General features: G+C 41.6%; 4 protein-coding genes across 6 annotated transcripts; 2 read left to right on the forward strand and 2 right to left on the reverse strand.

Moving 5' to 3' along the window:
- Positions 1-2,351: 2,351 nt before the first annotated feature.
- Positions 2,352-6,234, reverse strand: rida (reactive intermediate imine deaminase A homolog). 2 transcript variants are annotated; one of them, XM_042077632.1, is made up of 6 exons: positions 6,078-6,234; positions 4,859-4,964; positions 4,598-4,652; positions 4,447-4,515; positions 2,698-2,753; positions 2,352-2,576 (listed from the first exon to the last, which is right to left on the reverse strand). In XM_042077632.1, the coding sequence occupies exons 1-6, from the start codon at positions 6,137-6,139 to the stop codon at positions 2,517-2,519; spliced, it is 408 nt and encodes a 135-aa protein (XP_041933566.1). In that variant the 5' UTR covers positions 6,140-6,234; the 3' UTR covers positions 2,352-2,516. The 2 variants fall into 2 exon arrangements, with proteins under 2 accessions (XP_041933566.1, XP_041933565.1); XM_042077631.1 differs by lacking the exon at positions 6,078-6,234 and adding an exon at positions 5,652-5,830.
- A 335-nt stretch (positions 6,235-6,569) lies between these two features.
- On the reverse strand, positions 6,570-12,536 carry stk3 (serine/threonine kinase 3 (STE20 homolog, yeast)). Its single transcript, XM_042077064.1, has 11 exons — positions 12,343-12,536; positions 11,854-11,934; positions 11,584-11,712; positions 11,380-11,494; positions 11,085-11,249; positions 10,254-10,421; positions 9,747-9,884; positions 9,405-9,530; positions 9,048-9,249; positions 8,687-8,859; positions 6,570-8,468 (listed from the first exon to the last, which is right to left on the reverse strand). The coding sequence occupies exons 1-11, from the start codon at positions 12,363-12,365 to the stop codon at positions 8,310-8,312; spliced, it is 1,479 nt and encodes a 492-aa protein (XP_041932998.1). The 5' UTR covers positions 12,366-12,536; the 3' UTR covers positions 6,570-8,309.
- A 72-nt stretch (positions 12,537-12,608) lies between these two features.
- polr2k (RNA polymerase II, I and III subunit K) lies at positions 12,609-14,388 on the forward strand. Of its 2 annotated transcripts, none has more exons than XM_042077068.1 (4): positions 12,609-12,744; positions 13,172-13,256; positions 13,352-13,444; positions 14,041-14,388. In XM_042077068.1, exons 2-4 carry the CDS (start codon positions 13,196-13,198, stop codon positions 14,061-14,063), a joined length of 177 nt encoding a protein of 58 aa, XP_041933002.1. In that variant the 5' UTR covers positions 12,609-12,744; positions 13,172-13,195; the 3' UTR covers positions 14,064-14,388. The 2 variants fall into 2 exon arrangements, with proteins under 2 accessions (XP_041933002.1, XP_041933003.1); XM_042077069.1 differs by lacking the exon at positions 12,609-12,744 and adding an exon at positions 12,753-12,927.
- Positions 14,389-15,366: 978 nt separating this feature from the next.
- Positions 15,367-21,508, forward strand: spag1a (sperm associated antigen 1a). Its single transcript, XM_042077066.1, has 8 exons — positions 15,367-15,801; positions 16,781-16,880; positions 17,696-17,848; positions 18,274-18,431; positions 19,359-19,500; positions 19,863-19,989; positions 20,261-20,390; positions 20,594-21,508. The coding sequence occupies exons 1-8, from the start codon at positions 15,441-15,443 to the stop codon at positions 20,596-20,598; spliced, it is 1,176 nt and encodes a 391-aa protein (XP_041933000.1). The 5' UTR covers positions 15,367-15,440; the 3' UTR covers positions 20,599-21,508.
- The last annotated feature ends 305 nt before the right edge of the window (positions 21,509-21,813 follow it).

Consider the following 21,813-nt stretch of genomic DNA (forward strand, 5'->3'; position numbering starts at 1 on the left):
TGCAAATCTCTTAAACTCATATTTAATTGCAAGAAGGACACAGACAACATATCAAATGTTGAAAATGACAAATTTGACTATTTCATGGAAAATATGTTAATTTTGACTTTGATACCAGCAACATGTTTCAAAAAAAGTTGGGATGGGGTAACAAAATGCTGGAAAAGTTGTGTAATGATAAAGAAAACAAAAGGAAGAATGTTTTAAAACTAATTAGGGTAACACGATTGGGTATGAAAAAGAGCATCCCAGAGAGGCAGGGTCTCTTAGAAGTAAAGCTGTAGGGGTATTCATCACTCTGTGTAAATGTCATTTTAATGCTTCTTAACGTGAAATTGTGACGTATTTGGGGAGTTAATAATCTACAGGACATATATTATTAAAACATTCAGAGAATCCAGAGAAATCTTTGCAAACAAGGGATAGAGCTAAAAAACACATTGGATGGTCGTGGCCTTTTGGACCTCAGATGGCACTGCATCAACACCAGACCTGTCATTGTATGGGCTCAGGATAACCATTTTCTATGTGCACAGTTTGATACTCAATTCAAAAACTGCAGCCAAAATTGTTACAGCTAAAATTGTATTGAGACATGATACGGAAAATACCACCCTCTTATCTGGGCCTGGGCTTGTTTAAAATGGACTGAGGTAACGTGGAAAAAGGTCCTGTGGTTAGACCAATCAAAGTTTGCCATTCTTTTTGGAAATCATGGACTCATCTGGGCTAAAGAGGAGAGGGCCTATCCAAGTATCCAACCTTTCCAACTTGTTTTAGTGCTCAGTTTCAAACCCAACATCTATGACGGTGTGGAGGAGCATTAGTGCCTACAGCATGGGCATCTTGCACATTTGGCAAAGCACAATCAATTCTGAATGATGTATACAGGTTTTGAGCAACATATACTGCCATCCAGGCAATGTCTTTTCCAGGGGCTACCTTGAATATTTCAGGAAAACAATGCCAAAATGAACTCTGCACATATTTAAATAGTATTTCTCCATAGAGGAAGAGTCCAGGTGCTAAGATGGACTGTCTGCGGTCCAGATTTGTCAAATTAGGTGCATAATGGAATGAAAAACATGACTAAGAATACCGTTGAGCAACTGAAATCCTATATCGGGAAGTAATGGGACAACATTTCATTCTCAACACTCTAGCAAATGGGCTCCTCAGTTCATAAACATTTACAGAATTTTGTTAAACGAAGAGGTGAAGCAGCACAGTGGTAAACATGCTCCCGTCCCAACTTTTTTTGAAACATGTTTCTGGCACCAAATTCAAAATTAACATATATTTTCCATGAAATAGTCCAAATTTTCATTTTCAACATTTGATATGTTGTCCTTTTTGCTGCTAAATATGGGTTTACGAGACTTGTATATTATCACATTCTGTTTTTATTTACATTTTACACAACGTCCCAACTTTTTCTGTTTTGGGGTTGTACAATTCATTTTATTTAACAAATATTAAGGCTATATTGCATTGTTACTTCCTTACAAATGATCCAATACAATTTAAACAATTGAAAGCCAAATAATTTGCAAAGATTTAAATGTCCTTTATCCACTGTCCTTTTCTGAACCTGAAATAAAGGGTCAACTGAAAATGTGCCTGTTGAACCTGAAAGTAAGTTGCTGCCAGTCATACTGGCATGGGTATAGAGGGCAAGACAGTATCAACTCATTTGCATCTCTGAAACCGTTGTAAACGTTAGGATTTAAAATCCGGTATTATTCTTCCATCTCCAAGAAGAATCTTCATGTTGCCTGCTTAATGTTTGATGCATATCTGTCAGCACTAGTGTCGTATGTCAGCTTGACTGCCTAACTGGACTGTGGAAGATACCGTTGAAGCCTGTGGCTTTTCCCAAGCAGACGGTTTGTTCAGTCACTGCACAATTGCTGGTGTGGTAAAGCAATGGATCAAGCACATTTCAATGAAGACCCTGTTGTGTTGGTTATCAGTGGTGTTTCTATACAAGTTACTTGCAAGTAGTTACACATTTAAAGTAGATATTGTAATGTTAAGCTGATGATACATGTTGCTGGCAAGTGGTCCTAAATATTGGGGTTCTTTCTGGCACATTCCCATAGATATTAGGCAATATTTTTTCTGGAGAACTTAAATTATCAGTAAGCAAAGTCATGATCATCCAATCAGAATAAATTGAAATTGTTATTTGTGATTTTGTGATTACCCAGCAACATTTCTAAAAAAGTTGCCCCATGTATCTACAACTTTACAGACTTTAGCGCAATAATTAACAAGTACCAGTAGTTTCAGATAATACACACAATTTACATGAAAATAGTTGTTAGATAAAACAATGACATGATGCAAGATCACTGTCCACAATGTTTTGTCTTTATGTAAAAAAAAAAGAAAAACAGTGCTGGCAGATTAAAATCTATTTTGGCCCACTGAGGTAGAAACTGATGTTCTTCAATTATATGATATTGGTTCTATCTTCAGTTTATTCACAATTTATGCTTGTTTGGGCCGGCTAGTCAGGAAGCATTAGTGATGGGCCCCACAACAGCCACTGCTTCAATCTCTACAAGACCACCCTGCAGAGATGGGGACAGAGATGGGGTCACTGATTGATATGGTAAATATCGATGAAAGGAATACAAAAAGGGGTCAGAGTATGTGGAGTTCTATATCCCTCCACAGAGTAAACATACTCACCCTCGGTAATGCAGCAACCTGATAAGCAGCCCTGGCTGGATAGTTGCTGCTGAAAACTGTAAAAGATAAAAGGTGTGAATTTTAGTTCTGAATTTTGGGGCTTTTAAACACTAAGCCTTGTGATGAATATGAGTGATCTGTATAGCTATAATGTATAGCTATAAGCCAAGTAAAATGGCTCTATTTAAGGGAAGTTTTAACACATACTTTTTCAAGCACATCAGATATATCAGTTTGACTGATGTAGACCTATTGGCATACTGTCAATCGCATGTATGTCGTAATTCTGTTTTCTTAGGAAATGAATAGGACAACACCACCTTGTCTATGTGAAGTATCATGAACATCAGCAGTAGTTTTCGCTTAAAGGAGAATTCCGGTGTGATATTGACCTAAAGTGTATTGAAACATGAAACTGAGTGTGAACGTATGTCTCGTAGCCCATTCGGCTTGTCCCCTGCACTCCAAAATCTGGCGCTAGTTAGCCGATGCTACCAACAGCTTTTTCAATGGTGGTGCTTCGGCATTGGGCTAGCCATGCATGTTTTAAATGTCAGGGCCCTCGGAAGTCTACCAATGAAGTGTGGAGATACATTGAGCCTCGTAAATTGTGTAAAACAGTGATTTATTTGCATGGCTAGCCCGATGCCGAAGCACCACCATTGAAAAAGCTGTTGGTAGCATCGGCTAACTAGCGCCAGATTTTGGAGTGCAGGGGACAAGCCGAGATGGGCTATGAGACATACGTTCACACTCGGTATCATGTTTCAATACACTTTAGGTCAATATCACACCGGAATTCTCCTTTAACCAAGTGCTCAGTTAGCGAAAGCATAAGAACCCTTGAGGAAGCTCTTAATTGTTAATATCTCAAAAGACCGGAAAAGCCATTAAAAAAATGACATATGCCTGGGGGGTTATACTCTGCCTCATTCCCAGTCTTGGGTCAAGGCTTGGGTCATGGAAAGTTCCCTGAGGTGGGAGTCTGCACACATAGACAGGTAGTCCTCGGTTCTGGAGGATAAGGCTTAGATTTCATAGCACTTCCCTGGCTCCGCTTACACACAGACCCATGGCTACTGTTACACTTGTGAACTGTGTCAATAAAGAATACCCAGCATGCCACTGTAAATGGCTCAATGCTACCTTGATGTACCTAAATCCCAAGAAAACAAAGAAAATCAATGCAACATTAAAATTGCAATTGCTCACTACCAGGTGTTTGTACTTGGTTATGGTTATGGGATTTGGCAGACGCTTTTGTCTAAAGCTATATAAGCGATACTACTACTACTTCTAGTACATATAGTAGTACTTCGTAGTATGTCTTTAATCCATCAGAATTATGTATAGTGCCACGTGCAAAAAACTACACTACAAGGTGGGTTAGAGGATTCATCAATCAATTTGGAGGAATGAACTGACAGATGCACTGTAAGTGTCAGGAACATTGACGGATAATCTGTGTACAAGCGTCAAAATTGACCCATTACATATTTTATTAACAGGAAATTCTTAGCATAAAAAAAATATATAAATTTATATGTTCAATGTATACAGCTATGCTTATTTTCATGTTTTTTCTGGAACATAATATAGAGGTTTTAAATATTTCTTCCAATGAGATTTACTGGACAATGTTCACATGCAGCTCTGTCTAAATGTTAACCGCCTGACATTGGCATCAGTGTCTAGCCTACTTGGAGGCCTACTGGTGTTCTCCAGTTTACAGTTGGCTCATTTACTTACACTGCTTGTAAACTTCGTTGACATTGTTGAAATCGTTCATGTCAGCCAAAAGGACAGTTGTCTTGACAACTGCAAAAAAAGAATTAACTGGTGTGAGAGGGACTCTTATTTTAATAGGGAACAAAAGGTATAAATACGTTTAATATTTTACCATTTTCATAGCCACATCCAGCAGCCTTCAGAATCTCACCCATGTTGGTGAGTGCCTAAGAGAGGGAATGATACCTCTTTACAGTGTTATAAATACTGAATATTTCTAAGAAATCAGAGAGGATGCTACCGCTAATACCTTGCAAACTTTAGGAGAGAGTATAATCGTGGAGAACACTTAAAGGCTTTAGGTAGTATGTTGTCCTATCCATAAGAAAAGGATCCCTTTTTCACAGCACTCTGTTCTGCAGACGTGTCTCACCTGTTTGGCCTGAGCTTGTACTCCTCCAGGGACCAGCTGCCCAGATGCCGTGTCCAGACCCAGCTGTCCAGATATGTACATGGTCCGGTCAACCACCACAGCCTGACTGCAAAAACAACATACATTAATCAATGAATTCATTGATATTTTAACACCTCAGTCAAGGCTGCATCACACTAGGGGCCACAGTGATACGTTTCAAAATCAACTCAATTCCACTCTGGCAAATGGGGGTCCAAAAGTGTATCGTATCGGTCTGGTCAAAGAAAACAACAGAGGTAGTGGTATTGCCAACTTTCAGTAGAACATCAGAAGCCAAATGAAGAAATAATTTCTGCACTACACAATGCAGGGCAGGCAAAGTTGTAAGGGAACCTGCCCCCTGCTGCACAATATGTCACATTGCAGGCAATTTCACCCAGCACTGCATGCAATGCAGTCAGATTTATCTCAACACCTGCCAAATACTTGAGGTAGTAAAACATTTTGATATGCAAATCCCTAGCACCCTAAAAGAGAACTTTGACAAAGACTTTGACAGTTCTGTACTTTGATCAAATAGATAATGATCTCTATTGCAGCGACAACCATTGGCTGACTTGGCAACTCCCCTCGCATCAAGTGCACGATGGCTAGGCACCATTATGTTGTCCAAGTAGCCTAATTGCTTGAGCTTACCCAACTTCCACATTCACTTATAAATAATACCCATTGTTTTTTTTTTATACACACACATGAATTAAAGGGGTTATTAAAGGTAACTGAGAAAAACTTTCAAACGGCCGCAACCTATCTGTAGATTCCCTGTCGTATGGGTGCTTTAGGTGTGTATGGTATTTTCCTCCGAATAGCATCCATTGTAGTCATTGTAACTGTGGTTAGAAAATTAACTGTCTCCACCTCAGCAACTCTCACACCAACGTCGACTTCAGAAACTAGGCTACTGCAATAAGCTTGGGATACCCTTTGACCCGCCCATGAAATAGGCTAGTAAATGTTTGATTTCTTGGCATTGTGCCTACTCCTTATTTCACGCACGAGGAACCAGACTGCATAAATAAGAACGTGTTAAAAGTAGGCCTACACTGGCAATATTTTTCAGGACCATCACGTGTTTGGTCCACTGAGGCTAAAGCTCTAAACAAATGATCTAGCATGACAAATTATGCAAAATGTGCTGACAAAATGAATCAACTCAATCATTATAGATGCAACCTACCTGTACGGCCCAATTGCTGCTGGAGCGGTATCTGTATGGATGATCTTTCTAACTGTCGCCATGCTGTTCCAACTACTGGCTATGATTTTGAGAGTAACGGCTTGGACAGGAATGGGACAGAAATGGCACAGAGTAGACTACAGTTACTTAAGATTCAGCTGTTGCTTAAATTTTCAACTACCACAATAACTGATATATTGGCGCATATGAAAATAATATAGCCTACCCCATACACTCCATAACACTTTAAAACTTGCAAAATAGTTATATAATTCAACTTAACTATGCTCATCGCCACTCATTTTAAATCAGTAATCTAAATCGAACACCCTAGTTTTTATGGATGTCTTTTTATCTATTCATTACGGTAACAACAGGTGTTTGGATTGATTTATGGACTGTCTCTTAATGAACTCTGCAGATAGGGACTTTTTCTAGGTTCCTTTCATAAGCCCATCAAGATCAAAAGCCCAAAAATGCTGTCTTGCTTATGTTATTTAGTATTGACCTTTATTCATGAAACCCATACTAGGGAGGTGTTACAAAACTTGGTATAATATTACATATAAACAATAAATTAGTTTTCTTTAAGAAAAAAAAGTTGTACATGTCAGAGAAAGGGACAAAACATTTACACTTGCGAACACAAATGCAAACTACTAAATAAGGCATCTATGCACTTTCATGTAGGTGTGCTGTGCATGCTAACTTTTAGCAACACCAAAGCAGGAAGTAAAAGGAAAGTGGTATGACTGAAACTGCTCTTAGTGGGCCTGTGGTTTAGAGACAGACAGGCGATGCTGAAATCTGACATCTTACATTTAATGCTGTCCAACAAAGTAAAATAACAATCATCCTTCATAGTGGCTATCTGTGACAGCCAGAAAGCACAGAGAACAGACGGAAGGAACTAGGATAGGCATGCTTCAAAATACTCTTACTGCATGGTCTGGTCAAAGCTCAGCATACAGATTTCTGTACGAGTGTGTCCTTGTTCTTGAGCCATTATCCTACGATAAAGCTGAAAAGACTAAACAAGCACTCTGGTCCCTAGACCTAACAATCATCAAAGCCTACATTTAATCAGGAAATTGAATATTTGGTGACTACTACAAAACCGTGCCTTCTATGAACGGAACATGGAAGTCTGTAGAGGCTTTTGTTTTGTTTTAACTTAATTAAGTCAGCAAAATAAAGAGTGGGACTTGTTCCAACCCCTTTACTCCATCTCCAATTACAGTACTGAGTGTGAGCCAGGTTAGGTCATACCAACTTAACAGACGTGGCATTCGTATTCTAAGGTCCCCTGAGAGAGCTCATGGAATCCAGAGGTACAGGAGAACACGACTCTGAGCAAAAGAAAAAGGTACAGAGTCTACTTCAGGAGTTACACACTGCAAATGAAAGCAGAAAGGTCTGATTGAAAACATTCAACAACATGATCCTCACTGCAAAACATGGAACCAAGAAATCAATAAAAACAATCTATTCACATTCACTAAGATGTAGACCATGTAAACAGAAATGGTCAGACTTGGAAATGAGGCCTTGAAGGACATTTTCATTAGTCAGTTTTTTTTCAGTTTGACCTTGCAGCCAAATCATGAGTTAAACTGTTCACTTCTGAGTCTAAGATTAGTACATGATGCCACTAAAGTGGTTTATATTATTAGGAATACATCTACTATGCAAACGCAGCAGCGCAACAGCGTCAAAAAACAGTCTAAGGCATTCTCTTCATGTGATTGTCTTTGGTTGAGAAGTAATTTCTCAAAATATTTCATCAGTGGTAAAAAGATACTGGAACTTTACAATATCATCACATTAACTTTCTTTTCAGATATTCCCTTTCCCCTGTGCAGTAATATACTTATTGTTGGTATGTCAAATCATAAAAGCCTTTCCTTCTTTTGTCATACGGTATCTATGAACGGCCCAAAGGGTATTGCTATAGCAGGTCATGTCCGATATAGAATCTTGGAGGGGAAATAACATGATAAAGTATATCAAAACCAATTTATCATACAATACAATTATTTTTCAGAAGTCATTTTGCAAAATATGACCTGAAGTAGTCAGTCTCAGAAACACACCACTCCCCCATCCCCAAAAAGAAAATGATAATAATGGGAAGGCAGGCTCCACCTAGCAGAAGCCTCAAGGTCACCACTCGGATGAGGTGATGGTGATTACTCTTATTGAAGCATCTGCTCCTCTCCCTCAGCCTGGGCCTTAGAAGTTTTGCTGGCGGCGTTTCTTGGCGTCCATGGCATCGAGGATGGGCTGCCGCTTGGCTGTGTAGCGCTGGCGCAGCTCCTCAATCTCCCGCTCCATCATCGGGTCGAGCGCACTCAAACGCATCTGCAGCTCCTCATAGTCCAGGTTTTTCAACTGCGCGCACACACACACACACACACACACAGAGAAATAAAGAGGTGGGCATTGCAGGCACACAGATAACAATATGCAGATATGGTGTAACAGACCAACCAAAAGCACACAAACACAGAGATAAAGAAGAGAAATGACTAGTAAGAATGTAAGAGCTTCGTAGTGCTTTTGGTAACAACATGCAAATGGAGCAAAACCATGACAGCAGATGTACTTACAAAATCAAAGTCCCCATCTTGAGGCACTTTCCAGCTTTCAGGGAAGGAGGTCTTGGGGATCAGGTACGGGTCTTGTTGGTTATGGTTGTAGTTCTCCTGAGCCTTGTTGGAGTCCTGCTTGTCAAAGTAGTCCATGAAGGACGGCCGCTGTGCTTGCTGGTTGGTAGCATTTCCTAAAGGAGAGGAATAACAAGATGGAACCTTCCAGCCTTAAAGTGCTTTTTCAGTGCAAAGCTCGTCACGGTCACCCACTGTCCTTCATGCTCACTATTTATATTCTATACGGCAGAATGTGTTCTGTTGGAGGACATTCACTACCTACCACTCCAGGATGGTATTTAGAGAGGATGAGGAAACTTACTCCTCATGGAGCCAACGTCCTCTTCTTCCTCTTCGTCATCGCTGTTGATGACCATGGTGCCCAGGTCAGACTCCAGCATGGTGCTGCCGTGTTCGATCATGGTCTGTGCTCCGTCGCTCATGGTCCCCGTGGCTCTCATGGTGCCTGCCCCCTCCGAGCCCGACTTCACCATGGTGTGGGAGTCCACCTCCACCTCCTCTTCCTACAGTGGCCACAAAGGGGCACAAAGTTGCACACTGTACAGTCAATGACCAACCATGGTAAAGACAGGACACACTCAAGTAGAAAAGAACAGGCAGGCCCTCGACAGCAGCTCTCTGAGACACAGAGAGACACAAACAGATGGCGCGTTCGTACCGAGTTGTCCTCCTCCTCCTCCAGCTCTCTCTGCTGCTCTTGCTGCCTCTTGGCCTTCATGTCCATCGCCTCGGTGATGAGATCCCGCAGGATGCTCACCGGCTTTGCGTTGGTGATGAATGGATGCTGGACACAAAAATGTTGAGGGGAAAAAAAGAGAGAGAAAAGGATGAAACAGCTGGCACAGACGACAAATGACGAGCGTTGTGGAATTAAGCCGCTGACCTGTGTCTGGCCTGAACAGACGCTTGAGCTTTCAGCTAAAACCTCTCTATTTCATCTCTGATATGCAGATGTGCAGCTTTGAGGGTCACCTTGAGCCATCTGGATGGCCAGACTCACCTGCAGGAGCTGTGTGGCCGTGGCTCTGTGCTCCGGGTTCTTCACCAGGCACTTCTTCACAAAGTCTGTGAAATCATCCGTCCACAGCTCTGGCTTACGGAAAGTTGGTGGTGGATTTGTAGGAATCATGAAAATAGCCTGTAATTGGCACACACAAAAAAAAAAAAAAACACCTTTCCGTTTATGAAATGAAAGACAACAATGACTTGAACGGAAAAAGCACATTAGATTATACATTGTTATAACTAGGTTTTGGTTTGCTAATTTTACCCAGAAAGTCCAGACCAATTTAGTATCCACTAAATCCAAAATGTATCTGATAACGGCAACCAGTTTTCTACAAAATGAGTGATTCTATTGGACTGCAAACTATTATGCCTAGTTATGATCACAGAACAACAAAAGAGTTTCGATCCCTTTCTCTGCAGCATGGAAACCGCAGATCTTTAACAAGTAAAAAGCAACAACTTCCATTCAGCCTGTCCATAGTGTACTGCCTAGACTTACTCTCATGGGGTGGATATCTGCATATGGTGGCTTCCCTTCAGCCATCTCTATGGAGGTAATGCCCAGCGACCAGATATCTGCCACACAGTTGTAGCCAATCTCTTGAATCACCTCTGGTGCCATCCAGAATGGGGTGCCAATCACGGTGTTCCTTTTGGCCATAGTGTCCTGTAGCACAAAGGGCACAGAGGTCAGCCACATTAAAGGGGCTCTAAGTGATGCTGGGTAACGTCACTTCTGTTGACTTTCAAACAAAACAGAGAGCTAGCTCGCTTCTTCCTTTGCTGGAACAGTTTGTTATGTTTTTATGGGCTAGGTTTGCCCAGGTTGTTTTTGTTGCCGTTTTTGGAGCCTGAGCTGTCCACAGAGATCGCATTTTTTTACAGTGTATTCAGGACACAGACAGCTAGCAGTTGGTTAGGTGACGTTTGCAGTAAGTGACATAAGATGTTTTAGCCTAAAAAACGCGTGGCATCGCTTAGAGCACCTTTAAGTATGGTACACCACAGAGAATATGGATTCTGTGTTACATATTCGACCTCAAAGTTTCTAACTTCTATATTCCTTGCCAGGCTGTCAACACGGTGTGAACTGATCAATCTGAATAAACAAAAAGAGAAGGTCCTTTACCCAATGCACTTTGCAACATGACAGACCACAAAGGTAAAGTTGAATATGAATATGCCAGTTGATATTCATGCTTTTTTCCTCCAGAAACAGTTTACACAAAAAAATCAAGTCATGTCCGTAATATCAGTGAGAATGTACCTGGTTAATTCCCCAAAACTGACTGCCCCCCCGCCCCACCCCAAAAAAAACCCTGCCACTCACTGTGAGTTGTCCGGCCACTCCAAAATCTGCCAGTTTGGCATGCCCTTCTGTGTTAAGAAGAATGTTGCCAGCTTTTATGTCTCTGTGGATCTTCCTCATAAAATGTAGGTATTCAAGACCCTTTAGGGTGGATTTTAGGATGGTGGCAATCTCATCTTCAGTGAGCTGTTGAAGACACCATGTAAGGTAGGATTATCAGCATAGCTTTCATTGACCATTTAAATGCACCGTTTAAACACCAGCACTGATTTAAAGGCACTAACTCACTATTTACAAAGATCTTCAATATATATACCGTTTTGTTGCGCAATCTGATGATGTCTGAAACCGACCCCGCTCCACAGTATTCCATGACAATCCACAAGTCTGTGTTTTTAAAATAGCTGCCATAGTATTTCACTACATAGGGGCTGCAACACAAAAGTAAACAGGAAGTCAGTCATACAAGAGCATGTTTACATTTAGGGCACTAAGCAAGAGTAGTCAATGTAGCACCTACCTGTCACATTGTTGCATAATAGAAATTTCTTTGATGATCTCCTGCAGATCCGACTCTACAGGCACCTGTTTAATGGCCACAACCTGGCCTGATTCCTTATGGATGGCTTTAAATACACTGCCATATGACCTAAGCAGCACATACAAATCGAATAAGTTGTCTGAGCAAGTTCCCCCCTTTTTAAATAAATATAATAGATGAAATATAGATGATAAAATATAGATGATAATAGACAAAAATAGATGAAGTGTCAACGTAATTTCATCTTACCCCTCGCCGAGCTTTTCCAGAACATCAAAGACTTCTTCTGGCTGCTTGGTTAAACTGTCCTCGCTCAACTTCTTCAATTTGCTACCGAGGGAAATTTGTAATTGGTTAATTCGGCGTTTCAACACTTTGTCATCCCTATGACACATAGTTCACATGAAATGTGAAGTGGACATTAGCTAAACCATTCTACAATATGACTTTCAGACTTTGTGAACGGCCCAAGGAACGTAACATAAGCCCGTTCGTGATGCCATTAACGTAAACGGGGGTGGGGGAAATTGTGCTCATTGCTTGTGAGCGATATTTAACTATTTTCTTCAGTCTAACCTATCTTTAAATATAACTTGTGTAGCTAACTAGCTAATCGTGTTCACAGCAGCATACACAGACACCTACTGGCCAACGTTAACTGGCCTGACCAAGTTGACAAACGATAGAGCTAACGTTAGCTATCGAGCTCCCTAATAATCATTAATCCACTTTCTTTACCTTTTGGGCGCAGGTTGCTCCATGGCTAAAATATACAGTAGTTCGACAACTCAAATATGTAAATCTAATGCAAAAATCACTTAATTAAAACTCATCTTAAGTTGTCCGAGTGTTCAGAAAAGATAGCTGTTTTGATGTCCGAGTTTTGCTTCTAAACGCATTAACGAAGTGTCTTCTTCTCTCAAAACACCAGGCTACGTGGAGGCATTTTCCGTGTTTTCCAGAGAGGTGTGCGTATACTCCCATCTTCTGTCTGGGAGTCTACGTGACTCCACCTAACATGCCCACGCCCGCAGCCAATCAGTAAGCACGTTGTTGGAAGGTAGTTCAACGGGTTGCATGCGTTTTTGCTGTAATGATCCGACTGATCATATTAAAATAACTTTTATATCGTTATAAGTGGTAAGTAATGCTTTTAATGGAGACATACACTTAGTTAGTTTTAGTGATTTATGATTATGAATCCTCCATCTCACATACATAACATCACTAAGTAGGCTAGCTCGAAGTCAACAGCAACATTTTGTTTGCTAACCTTAGTAAGACCACTTTGAATAGCCTACGCTACCACAAACAAGGGGCAAGGTATGATAATAGATTCACTCACTCTCTTTTGTAGATCGTAGTTTTATGTAAAGCTACAGGAATTAAAGAATACTTGAGTCTACAGTACACTGACAGTGTTAGCATAGTCGATTGTTGTCTTAGGCTGTTTGTTATTTCTTCAAACGTTATTTTGCGTCTTGCTTTACGTTAACTTCTCGAACTCTTATTAATGTTGGATAATGTTTATATGGTACATATATTTTTTTATTTCCACATCATTCAGATATTTGTAGAACAAACGTCAATAATGGATCCTCAGAAAGATGTACAGCCACCGAAACAACAGCCCATGATCTACATCTGTGGAGGTAATCATTTTTGTCATTAAGTGCAATCAGGGCGCTTCTGGTGTGCTCCATCTGTATCTTGTTTTTGGTTGCTGAAATGTGTTCTCTCAAATCAGAATGTCACACTGAAAACGAGATCAAGGCCAGAGACCCTATCAGATGCAGAGAGTGCGGCTACAGAATAATGTACAAGAAGAGAACAAAGAGATGTATCCTTTCAGGAATTGATTGTGGGCTTTGGGTTCAGATAAGTATTTATTTTTTATTAAGCCTAATTCTGCATGGATCCACAAGGAACTGTTGAATTTAGTAGCATTTGTTTCGTCAGACAAACAACGGCAAAACCAATGTGCTAGTTAAATAGCCTACTCTTTAAAATAATCTTTATAGAAGGCCATGGCACTACTTATCATGTCCACATCTTGTGGGGAGGTATATGTAAGGAGCAATAAAGGTTAGATCCATGGACCTAACATTTGTGGTAATTAATGCAGCCATGGAAATGTGTGTAATTATAGGACCAAGGTATGCAATGCAATGCTGTTGAGTCTTCTGACACATGTATCACTGCTTATGCATGCATTTGCGCTGCAAAATCCCCCCTAGGATAAACAATATTACCCCTGGTCCCTCCAGAATGTCTTGACAAGGTAAAGATGGAGCTGAGCCCATACCATGTATGCTGGCCTTCACCTGGAACATTTAATTGATAGAGGGCCAAGATTGTGTTATTTATTATTTGAAATTACTTAATGTTTGTAAATGTTACTGTTGCCCAGTGTAATCCTTAACTCTGTCTCTTCAGTGGTGGTGTTTGATGCACGATGAACAGCCTCCCCACCCCATCCCCACGTATCTGATTTTGTATTTTAGTTCTCTAAAATGTACAGCTTTTGTAGCTGAAGTTTACCAAGTGTCTATAAAGACTGTGTTGACAAAATAAACACACACACAAACACACACACACACACATTACACAATGATGAATAGGATTATATAAAACACATACTTTACACCTCAATTAAGCAGCATATAAACACTGCTTTTTTGGCCAATAAATTGAAATAAAAAATCATCTGGATTTTTCTTTTTTCATATGTTGCTGTAACTATGTTATAACTTGCAAAACCAATAAAATATTATTTTTCACTCAGTTATGAGTCAAATGAGTTTGTTCACCTTAAAATTGTATTTGTTCTGTAATCTGGTGTTATCCCTAAATCCAATAATCTGAAATTTGGCCTAAAACTAGTGTGCCAGTTACCTTAAAGGTGCAGTCCACTTTTTTTTTAATTCAGTCCTCTAGCTGTCCATTCAGTGTGTGAGATCAGGAAAAGCACACGTGTGTGTTCACAGCCCTGGCTCTGGAGATGGGAAGCAAGCATAGCAAGCTCAGAGTCAAACAACTGCAGACTGACTGTTTAAAGGTACCGTATGCAAATATCTTGCACATACCAAAGCAGCACAGATGGATAAAAGCCTGCCAGCATGCTAGTGTGTAGAGTCAGTAGTTGGCAAAGTTGTTCTGTGAATTGTTGTATTTTCATAAATAATAGAACTATATAGTGCATAGCCTGAGTGGGAATGAAAGGTTTATGTGTCCTTCACACAGCCACACCATCAAAGTGAATCTGAAGATGATCCCAAGACTAGTTGACCATCCCTTAAATATTGGTAAATTCCTGCATACTGTTTCTTTAATGAATTCTTGTTTTTGTTGATATAGACTAAAAATAATAAGTGTCATTTAAATTTTTGCATTGGTGTGATTTGTAACCATGCTAAATGAAAAAGACACATAATATTTATATTGTTGTTTTACCATAAAATAGAATGATTAAATCTGACATAATGGAAAAATTGTTTAAAATTTAAGCCAATGAGGATGATGATAGTGGCCCTAATAGAAATAATATGGTGCTGCTACACTGTATGGATTCAGCTGGTGTGTGTGTGAGAAGTCTCTTCAGACAGGCTCTTGATGAAGGGGAATCACAGTGGAATCCCCTTTGTGGCTCTCTGCAGCATAGCACTGCATCAGCGCTCCCCCTCCCCCACCTCTTTGTGACATCACAACCGCCTGTGCCGTAGGGGGCGTGTCCTCGGCTGATCTGATCCTGTGCTGCTGGAGGAGGAAGTGAGAGCATCGAGAGGAGAGGAGGGAAATAGAGTGCTGACGCCGCTGCTCCCGCAGAACGTGCAGCCATGGGCAATGCGCAGCAAAGGCCTCCTGGCAGGGGGGATGGAGGAGGAGGCCAGCGGGCCCAGCCCTGCAACCCAGGACCAGGCAGGGGCCGTGGGGAGAGCACGAAGCAGCCGGCCCCTGGGAAAGCTCCCATAATGAATGGCACTCAGAGGGATAACAGGACCCATGCCGCTGATGAGAATAGCGCCAGTGGCCCAGGTCAGACGGGGGTGGACCAGAGCTACCTGGACGCCCCAGCTGGGGCTCTGCCTCCTCCGCTTGCCAGGCTGAAGAATGAGGGCAATATGCTGTTCAAGAATGGCCAGTTTGGAGACGCAGTGGAGAAGTACTCCCAGGCCATCGCTGGCTGTGAGGAGGCAGGTAAAGTAACACCTGGCTTTATCTTAAGAGATAGAAAACATGTACATAATGAGGGATATACCTTATGGAATAAGGGTCTATGTAGAACACTGTTACCGTTGGGTTTATGCTTCTTGTCTATTGTCTAAGTTAAGTGGCGCGGATCCTGCCATACTTACTATGTCACACTCCACTGTGTTGTGTCACTTCTATCAAATGTTTTATAAGCCCGAAGTATTTTAATAATTGGCTGGAAATGAATATTGTTTTACATAGTTCTTTTCACTTGAAGGAGTGAGTACATGGCAGAACTTGGAGAAAAGGAGGAGAACAGGATATCGGGTTCCCTGGTATTAAGTCTCAGAAGAAAAGGGGTATCAGATACAGGTTCACTTTGAGTGTGTGTTTATTTGCACCACACTGAAAAGGGCTGTCGGGTGGTCTCTGTCAGGTCCCAGGCCAAGTGCATCTCCTTACGGAGAAGAGCCAACTACCAGATGCACTTACGAGGCCCCGATATCTCAGCCATAGTGTGTAAACTCAAAAGGGAAATCAATTGCTGACTCACAAACCACTTTCAAGTCATGTGACATCTGTCATTTCATCCTTAGCAGCTCTTCAGCTAACCACAGTGAAGATGTTGTAGGTCAGGTTACCGTCCATAGCCAATGACATCTGCCAGTATTGGTCACAACTTTAAATGTGTTACTTTAATGTTTATTGTTATGTACTGTATAAGAAATGGGATGAGATTATAAACCTGAAAACTGTTTTCCAGTTTAATTTACAAAGTTAAACGGTTAGTGTGGTATAGTGGCCAAATAATAAGCTATACTTGTAACAATTTAACATTTCAACTGAGGTAAAGAACTTGTTTAGTAGACTGGGGTCTGTATTAGTTAAGTGATAATGTCTCAACTACTAACACCTAACAAGAAACATTACGAACTGCTTGTGTTTCGGTGGGGCTTATTTTGGGGCATTTGTTCCTTGTCTACAGGTATTGATAGCCCAGAGGATTTGTGTATTCTCCACTCGAACAGAGCAGCATGTTACCTTAAGGATGGGAATAGCACGGACTGCATCGCAGATTGCACTAGGTCAGTAAACACAACGATGAAGTTTGGATCATCACTGAATAAACCAGTCTGATGACCTTTCTTACTGGGAACTGAGAGCATGCCAGTAACTCCTGTCTGTGTGTATGCAATTGTCTCTTCAGGAGATTAACACTCATGAGATTTTATAGTTAGCGCTAAGGAGATTTACTGACAGAGTCCAACTGTCTCTAGGGATGACGCCTTTGGAAAGTTGTGGTATACCTCAGTCTTGTAGAGCCCCCCCTGATACATGTATGAAGCCATGGGAAATCATGGCAACCATTAGCAAACAAATATACAAACAAGTACAATTTAATGTAATGTATCTGAGTAATGTATCTGAATTCAGCCTTGTAAATACTTGAAATGATATTACGATAGAGAAGATAAATATCTACACTACCAGCCTATATGTTCTCCTAGATAATCAAATATGGTAGCTCCTTGCTTTCAGTGTGCTACAACTAGTACCGGTATTCAGCATATAATCACCAGAATCCTTTTGTCTGGTTCAGTCAGTTGACTTGCAGTTAAGTACTAGCGGCTATTTGTGAATGGGTGAAAGCCTCTTGAGCGCTGATCAGCAGGTGAGGTCATCCTCTGGCCTGGCCGGCTCAGACGGCGTGGTCAGGACACAGCCTCATCCTCCTCAGCCCTCTTCTCCGCCAGGCCTGCTAGCTACACCAGTGCAGGGGATGATTGGTTGAACTGGGCTTTGCTGGCTACACCATTGCAGGGTATGATTGGTTGAACTGCTCTTTGCTCGGTGAATGTGTCTCCTCTTCGTCACCATCCTCATCCTCACCCCTCGTCAGGTCCCTGGAGCTGCAGCCGTTCTCGCTGAAGCCGCTCCTCCGACGGGCCATGGCCTACGAGTATTTGGAGCGCTACAGCAAGGCCTATGTGGACTACAAGACTGTTCTCCAGATCGATGTTAGTGTGCAGGCAGCCCACGACAGCATAAACAGGTTGAGTTGGCAGAGATGTCTGGAACAATTTAATGGACACTCAAGTAAAGGTGGAGTCTGTGATTCTCGTCCAAGACATTTCTTTTTGTCAAATCCAGCAAACTGCTCACAGTCCCCTATTTTCCAGTCTGTGTATGTGCTCAAAAACGTCTGGTGTTTGTACACAGTTCAGATGCTGTAAGTTGGAAACAAAGTGACTCAAACTATTCCAGCCTATCAACATTTGCTTCAGATGCATGGAAGAGAGGAGTATTATTTCATTGGCTGTTGAACTAAAGTATCAACAACCCCTTGCTTGAATCACAGACTCTGCCTTTAATCTTTTCTTGGTTAAATTGAGTTTAGCTTTTTGTGTGTGTGTGTGTGTGTGTGTGTGTGTGTGTGAATATTACACTGATGATGAGCTCTGTATTTACACACTTCAGGATCACCAAACTCTTGATTGATCAGAACGGTCCGGACTGGAGGGAAAAGCTGCCGGAGATTCCTCTGGTTCCGCTGTCGGCCCAGCAGCACCGGCGGGAGGAACCGCCCAGTGAAGAGGTGCTGCAGGCCCGAGCAGCCCGGAAGGCAGAGGAGGAAGGTCAGGCACATCACTTCCTGTCAGGCTAAAGGAGATAGAGGACAATGTATCACACTTAATCCATTAGTGAGAAGTCCACCAGAAGTTTCATGATCGGGACATGAACAATGCCCAATTTTATTAGAGGCTAAAAGATACAGTATCTTATTTTGCATACAGTGCATATGAGAAGACCTTTGGGAATATCTAGATAATTGCCTAGATTTATTCACTCTCATATATCTGCATAATTCAAAATGCACTACAAAGCGTCTACAGGAAGTAAGGCAGGCAGAAATTATTAAAACGAATCAGAAATTAAACTATCGCCCCTAACGTAAAAACAGTACTACATTTTGAAAACCTGTCTGATCTGCAGGTTTTTTATGTTTATGTTTAGTAAAGAGACACTTTTATCCAAAGCACTTTCTACCCTCAAATGGGTCCAAAGTGATATAAATGGATTGCAACATAACCTCCCACCATTGTAAAGCCAGCCCACAAGTAAATAAAAGATGCCAGGTGTAACCAAGTAACCTGTTGAGGTCATGGAACCAGGTAGATCATGTTTCAGACATTCAAAGCTTCAATGCGTCTCATGACAGCACACATAGGCCAGCTGGAAAGGGAAGCTGTGGAGACATGATCTAAAACATCTACATCAATCTACAGGTTAACACAGACAGACCCAACAGAATGGGAAACTGATGAAGCACTTGCATTTGCTCATGGTAATAAAGAGCACTGCTGCTGGGCTTGTTGCCATTGCCAATAGCTTGTGCACAGACAGCATTAGCCCTTTAGAATAAGGGGTAATGGATCCAGGATCCTCATGATGTAATTGAAAAGACTCTCTGCTATTCACTATCTGCTTCTGTTCCGTGCTCGTCTCGTGTATTTCTCTCTGTGTCTCCTAAGTGACGTGTCTCTATCTCTCTGCTGGTGTAGCCAGAAAGGCTGAGGTCCGCTTCTCATCCCTGAAAAAAGAGGGGAATGAGCTGGTGAGACTGGGCCGCTTCCAGGACGCACTGGAGAAGTACAGCGAATGTCTGCAAATAAAGCCAAACGAATGCGCCGTGTTCACAAACAGGTACGAGCAGTGCCCACAACACCATGTCTTCTTTACAAAGCTTTTGTCACTGCCAAAACACTTCATCTGAGGAAAACAAAGCTAGATATCCTGTTTGTTTCATTTCTGTTCGACTTCTGCCTCTCCTCACACACACATCTAAAATCCCCACCTCGCTCTTTTCCCTTCGTCGTTTCTCACTCATCAGCACTCTGCTTTGGCATGGGGGAGGCTCAGCTTGGGAAACTTGAGTCATCAGTTCCTTATATGACTGAGTTTGTCTGAGGCAGGTGATTGTGCTGAGTGCTTCTAATGTGTTGTATCGATCTGTGCTCCACCCACTCTGGGCTGCCTCTCTGCTGGCTGGCCTGTCGGCCTCTCAGAGCCCTCTGCTACCTGAGGGTGGATCGCTTCCAAGAGGCCAGGCAAGACTGTGACTCCGCCTTGGAGATCGAGCCAACCAACAAGAAGGCATTTTACAGACGAGCACTTGCCTTCAAAGGATTAAAGGTGCTTGTTTCATTGCAGTGTTTTGAACAGAACATTTATTTATACAAAAGTTCATAATACAGTACGTACCTATACTGTACATATTTAATTTAGTCGTATCTACTCATGGGCTCTGTGTTTTCGGTTTAGTGTCTTGTATGATCTTAGTTCCCTACTATACAAAACGTTTTGTCTTCCAATACTGATGTGGTCATATGAAGGAAGTTATACATTGTAAGGATTTTATACATTTGCATATTGTTATGTATTAAACTGCATTCTCTCCCCTCAGGACTACCTCTCTGCCAGCACTGACCTGCAGGAGGTGCTGCAGCTGGACCCGAATGTCCAGGAGGCCGAGCAGGAGCTGGAGCAGGTGACCCTGCTGTTCAGAGAGAGCTTGATGTCCAGCGCCGCACAGGGTGAGACAACACACTCTGTGTGAGAACCTTCAATAAGAGGAGAACAGCTTCACCTTAAACATACACCCAGTATACTGACCTGTACCCAATGTGAGCAATACATTGTAAAGAAAGAGCATTGTACTACTGTGTTGCACTATGGTATTATTCCATACTATGTCCATTTGAATTGTGGGTAATCTGTGTCTGCTCTGGACTCCCAGGTTGATGGAGCACGATGGCTGGAGCTCCAGGGACAAGAGAGCTGCTGCTCCACCCATTAGGACTGTGGCACACTGCGGCCGCCCACGGCTAAGGGACGAGGCCAGACATTTGCTTTTACTCCACCAAGACTGGTCTCCTGTCACAGCAGGGTCAGAGTTGAGTGTCAAGGATGCCCATTCACAAATCCCACCAAAAGCTGCTCCTGACTCAACATCAATGACCCCGTGATGCTGAACAGCGAGGGCCGACCGTCAGAGCTGCATGACCATTTGTCTTCAATTTCACATCCGATCTCCTGGCAACCTGGAACAAGAGTGTCCGTGCTTTATGCAGTATAAAAAGTCCAGTCTGGTGCAGATGAGAACATTGAGGAGTTGAGGTTACTGTTGATAGATCACTGGGTCTTTGGTTGTGTCAAAACCGTGTCTGTGTGTGGAAGACGTGCCTTCGCTACTCACAGTCCAGGACTTGACCTACTACATATCCGGACACACTCTTCACCCACTTCAGCCGAGTGCCAGATGGTTAAAGTTACACACAGCTCATAATCAGCAACCAAGTGCTTCACTTTCTAACCATTTAGTTGCTCTTGCATGCACTAAGAGAACTTGATACCCTCGAGCCAGTAGAACTGCAACAGTATGTGCTTGATTTAATGACATTTTATACAACTAGCATTTGCATAAATGTTCTGAACAAAAAAAAAAAGTTTTTTTTTTTAACAAACGCTACACATACATGATTTTATTATTTTCACTATTTATGATGGCCTTGTACTTCTGTGCACCTACATAAGGCAACTTATCTTTAAATTAATTGTGCTAATTCATTATTTAGAGCAGGGTTCCCACTTCAAGTCAAATGTAAAATTCCATGACTTTTTTTCCTGACAAAAAAAAATCAAATTTCTATAATCTATAATGAATGGTACAAATATACTGACCAAAGATTTCAGAGCAGCCCTGTAGCGTTCAAGAACCTTTGACTTTTTTTTTTTTAGAGCGGAAGATGGAAAAAATGGGCATTGAATAAACAAAGTTGGGCTAACCACAACCACTCAAGCAAGCAGTGAAGCTAATAACCAGATAAACACCAATTCTACATGGAATTATATTTGTATTAAATGTATTTTGGCAAGTAAATTTGTTACAGCAAAATTCTCTGACTTTCTCCGAAATATGATACAATTCCCTGACTTTCCATATCTTGAATAGACTTT

This window comes from Alosa sapidissima, chromosome 21 (genome assembly GCF_018492685.1).
Source record: "Alosa sapidissima isolate fAloSap1 chromosome 21, fAloSap1.pri, whole genome shotgun sequence".
In the NCBI taxonomy this organism is placed as follows: Eukaryota; Metazoa; Chordata; class Actinopteri; order Clupeiformes; family Clupeidae; genus Alosa; species Alosa sapidissima.

What these genes read in the sequence shown, in the direction of transcription:
- rida (XM_042077631.1), bottom strand. Translation starts at nt 5,725, where the DNA reads ATGACTACAATGGATGCTATTCGGAGGAAAATACCATACACACCTAAA. An exon ending in ATACGACAGGGAATCTACAG is followed by an intron (nt 4,965 to 5,651) that starts ATAGGTTGCGGC and finishes TTGTTTTTGCAG; the next exon opens with TCAGGCTGTGGTGGTTGACC. An exon ending in TGGATGTGGCTATGAAAATG is followed by an intron (nt 4,516 to 4,597) that starts GTAAAATATTAA and finishes CTTTTTTTGCAG; the next exon opens with TTGTCAAGACAACTGTCCTT.
- stk3 (XM_042077064.1), bottom strand. Translation starts at nt 12,365, where the DNA reads ATGGAGCAACCTGCGCCCAAAAG. An exon ending in TCAGATTGCGCAACAAAACG is followed by an intron (nt 11,250 to 11,379) that starts GTATATATATTG and finishes TGTCTTCAACAG; the next exon opens with CTCACTGAAGATGAGATTGC. An exon ending in GGACGTTGGCTCCATGAGGA is followed by an intron (nt 8,860 to 9,047) that starts GTAAGTTTCCTC and finishes CCTCTCCTTTAG; the next exon opens with GAAATGCTACCAACCAGCAA.
- polr2k (XM_042077068.1), top strand. Translation starts at nt 13,196, where the DNA reads ATGGATCCTCAGAAAGATGTACAGCCACCGAAACAACAGCCCATGATC. An exon ending in CATGATCTACATCTGTGGAG is followed by an intron (nt 13,257 to 13,351) that starts GTAATCATTTTT and finishes CTCTCAAATCAG; the next exon opens with AATGTCACACTGAAAACGAG. An exon ending in CAAGAAGAGAACAAAGAGAT is followed by an intron (nt 13,445 to 14,040) that starts GTATCCTTTCAG and finishes CTGTCTCTTCAG; the next exon opens with TGGTGGTGTTTGATGCACGA.
- spag1a (XM_042077066.1), top strand. Translation starts at nt 15,441, where the DNA reads ATGGGCAATGCGCAGCAAAGGCCTCCTGGCAGGGGGGATGGAGGAGGA. An exon ending in CCGGAAGGCAGAGGAGGAAG is followed by an intron (nt 18,432 to 19,358) that starts GTCAGGCACATC and finishes CTGCTGGTGTAG; the next exon opens with CCAGAAAGGCTGAGGTCCGC. An exon ending in TGCGCCGTGTTCACAAACAG is followed by an intron (nt 19,501 to 19,862) that starts GTACGAGCAGTG and finishes TCGGCCTCTCAG; the next exon opens with AGCCCTCTGCTACCTGAGGG.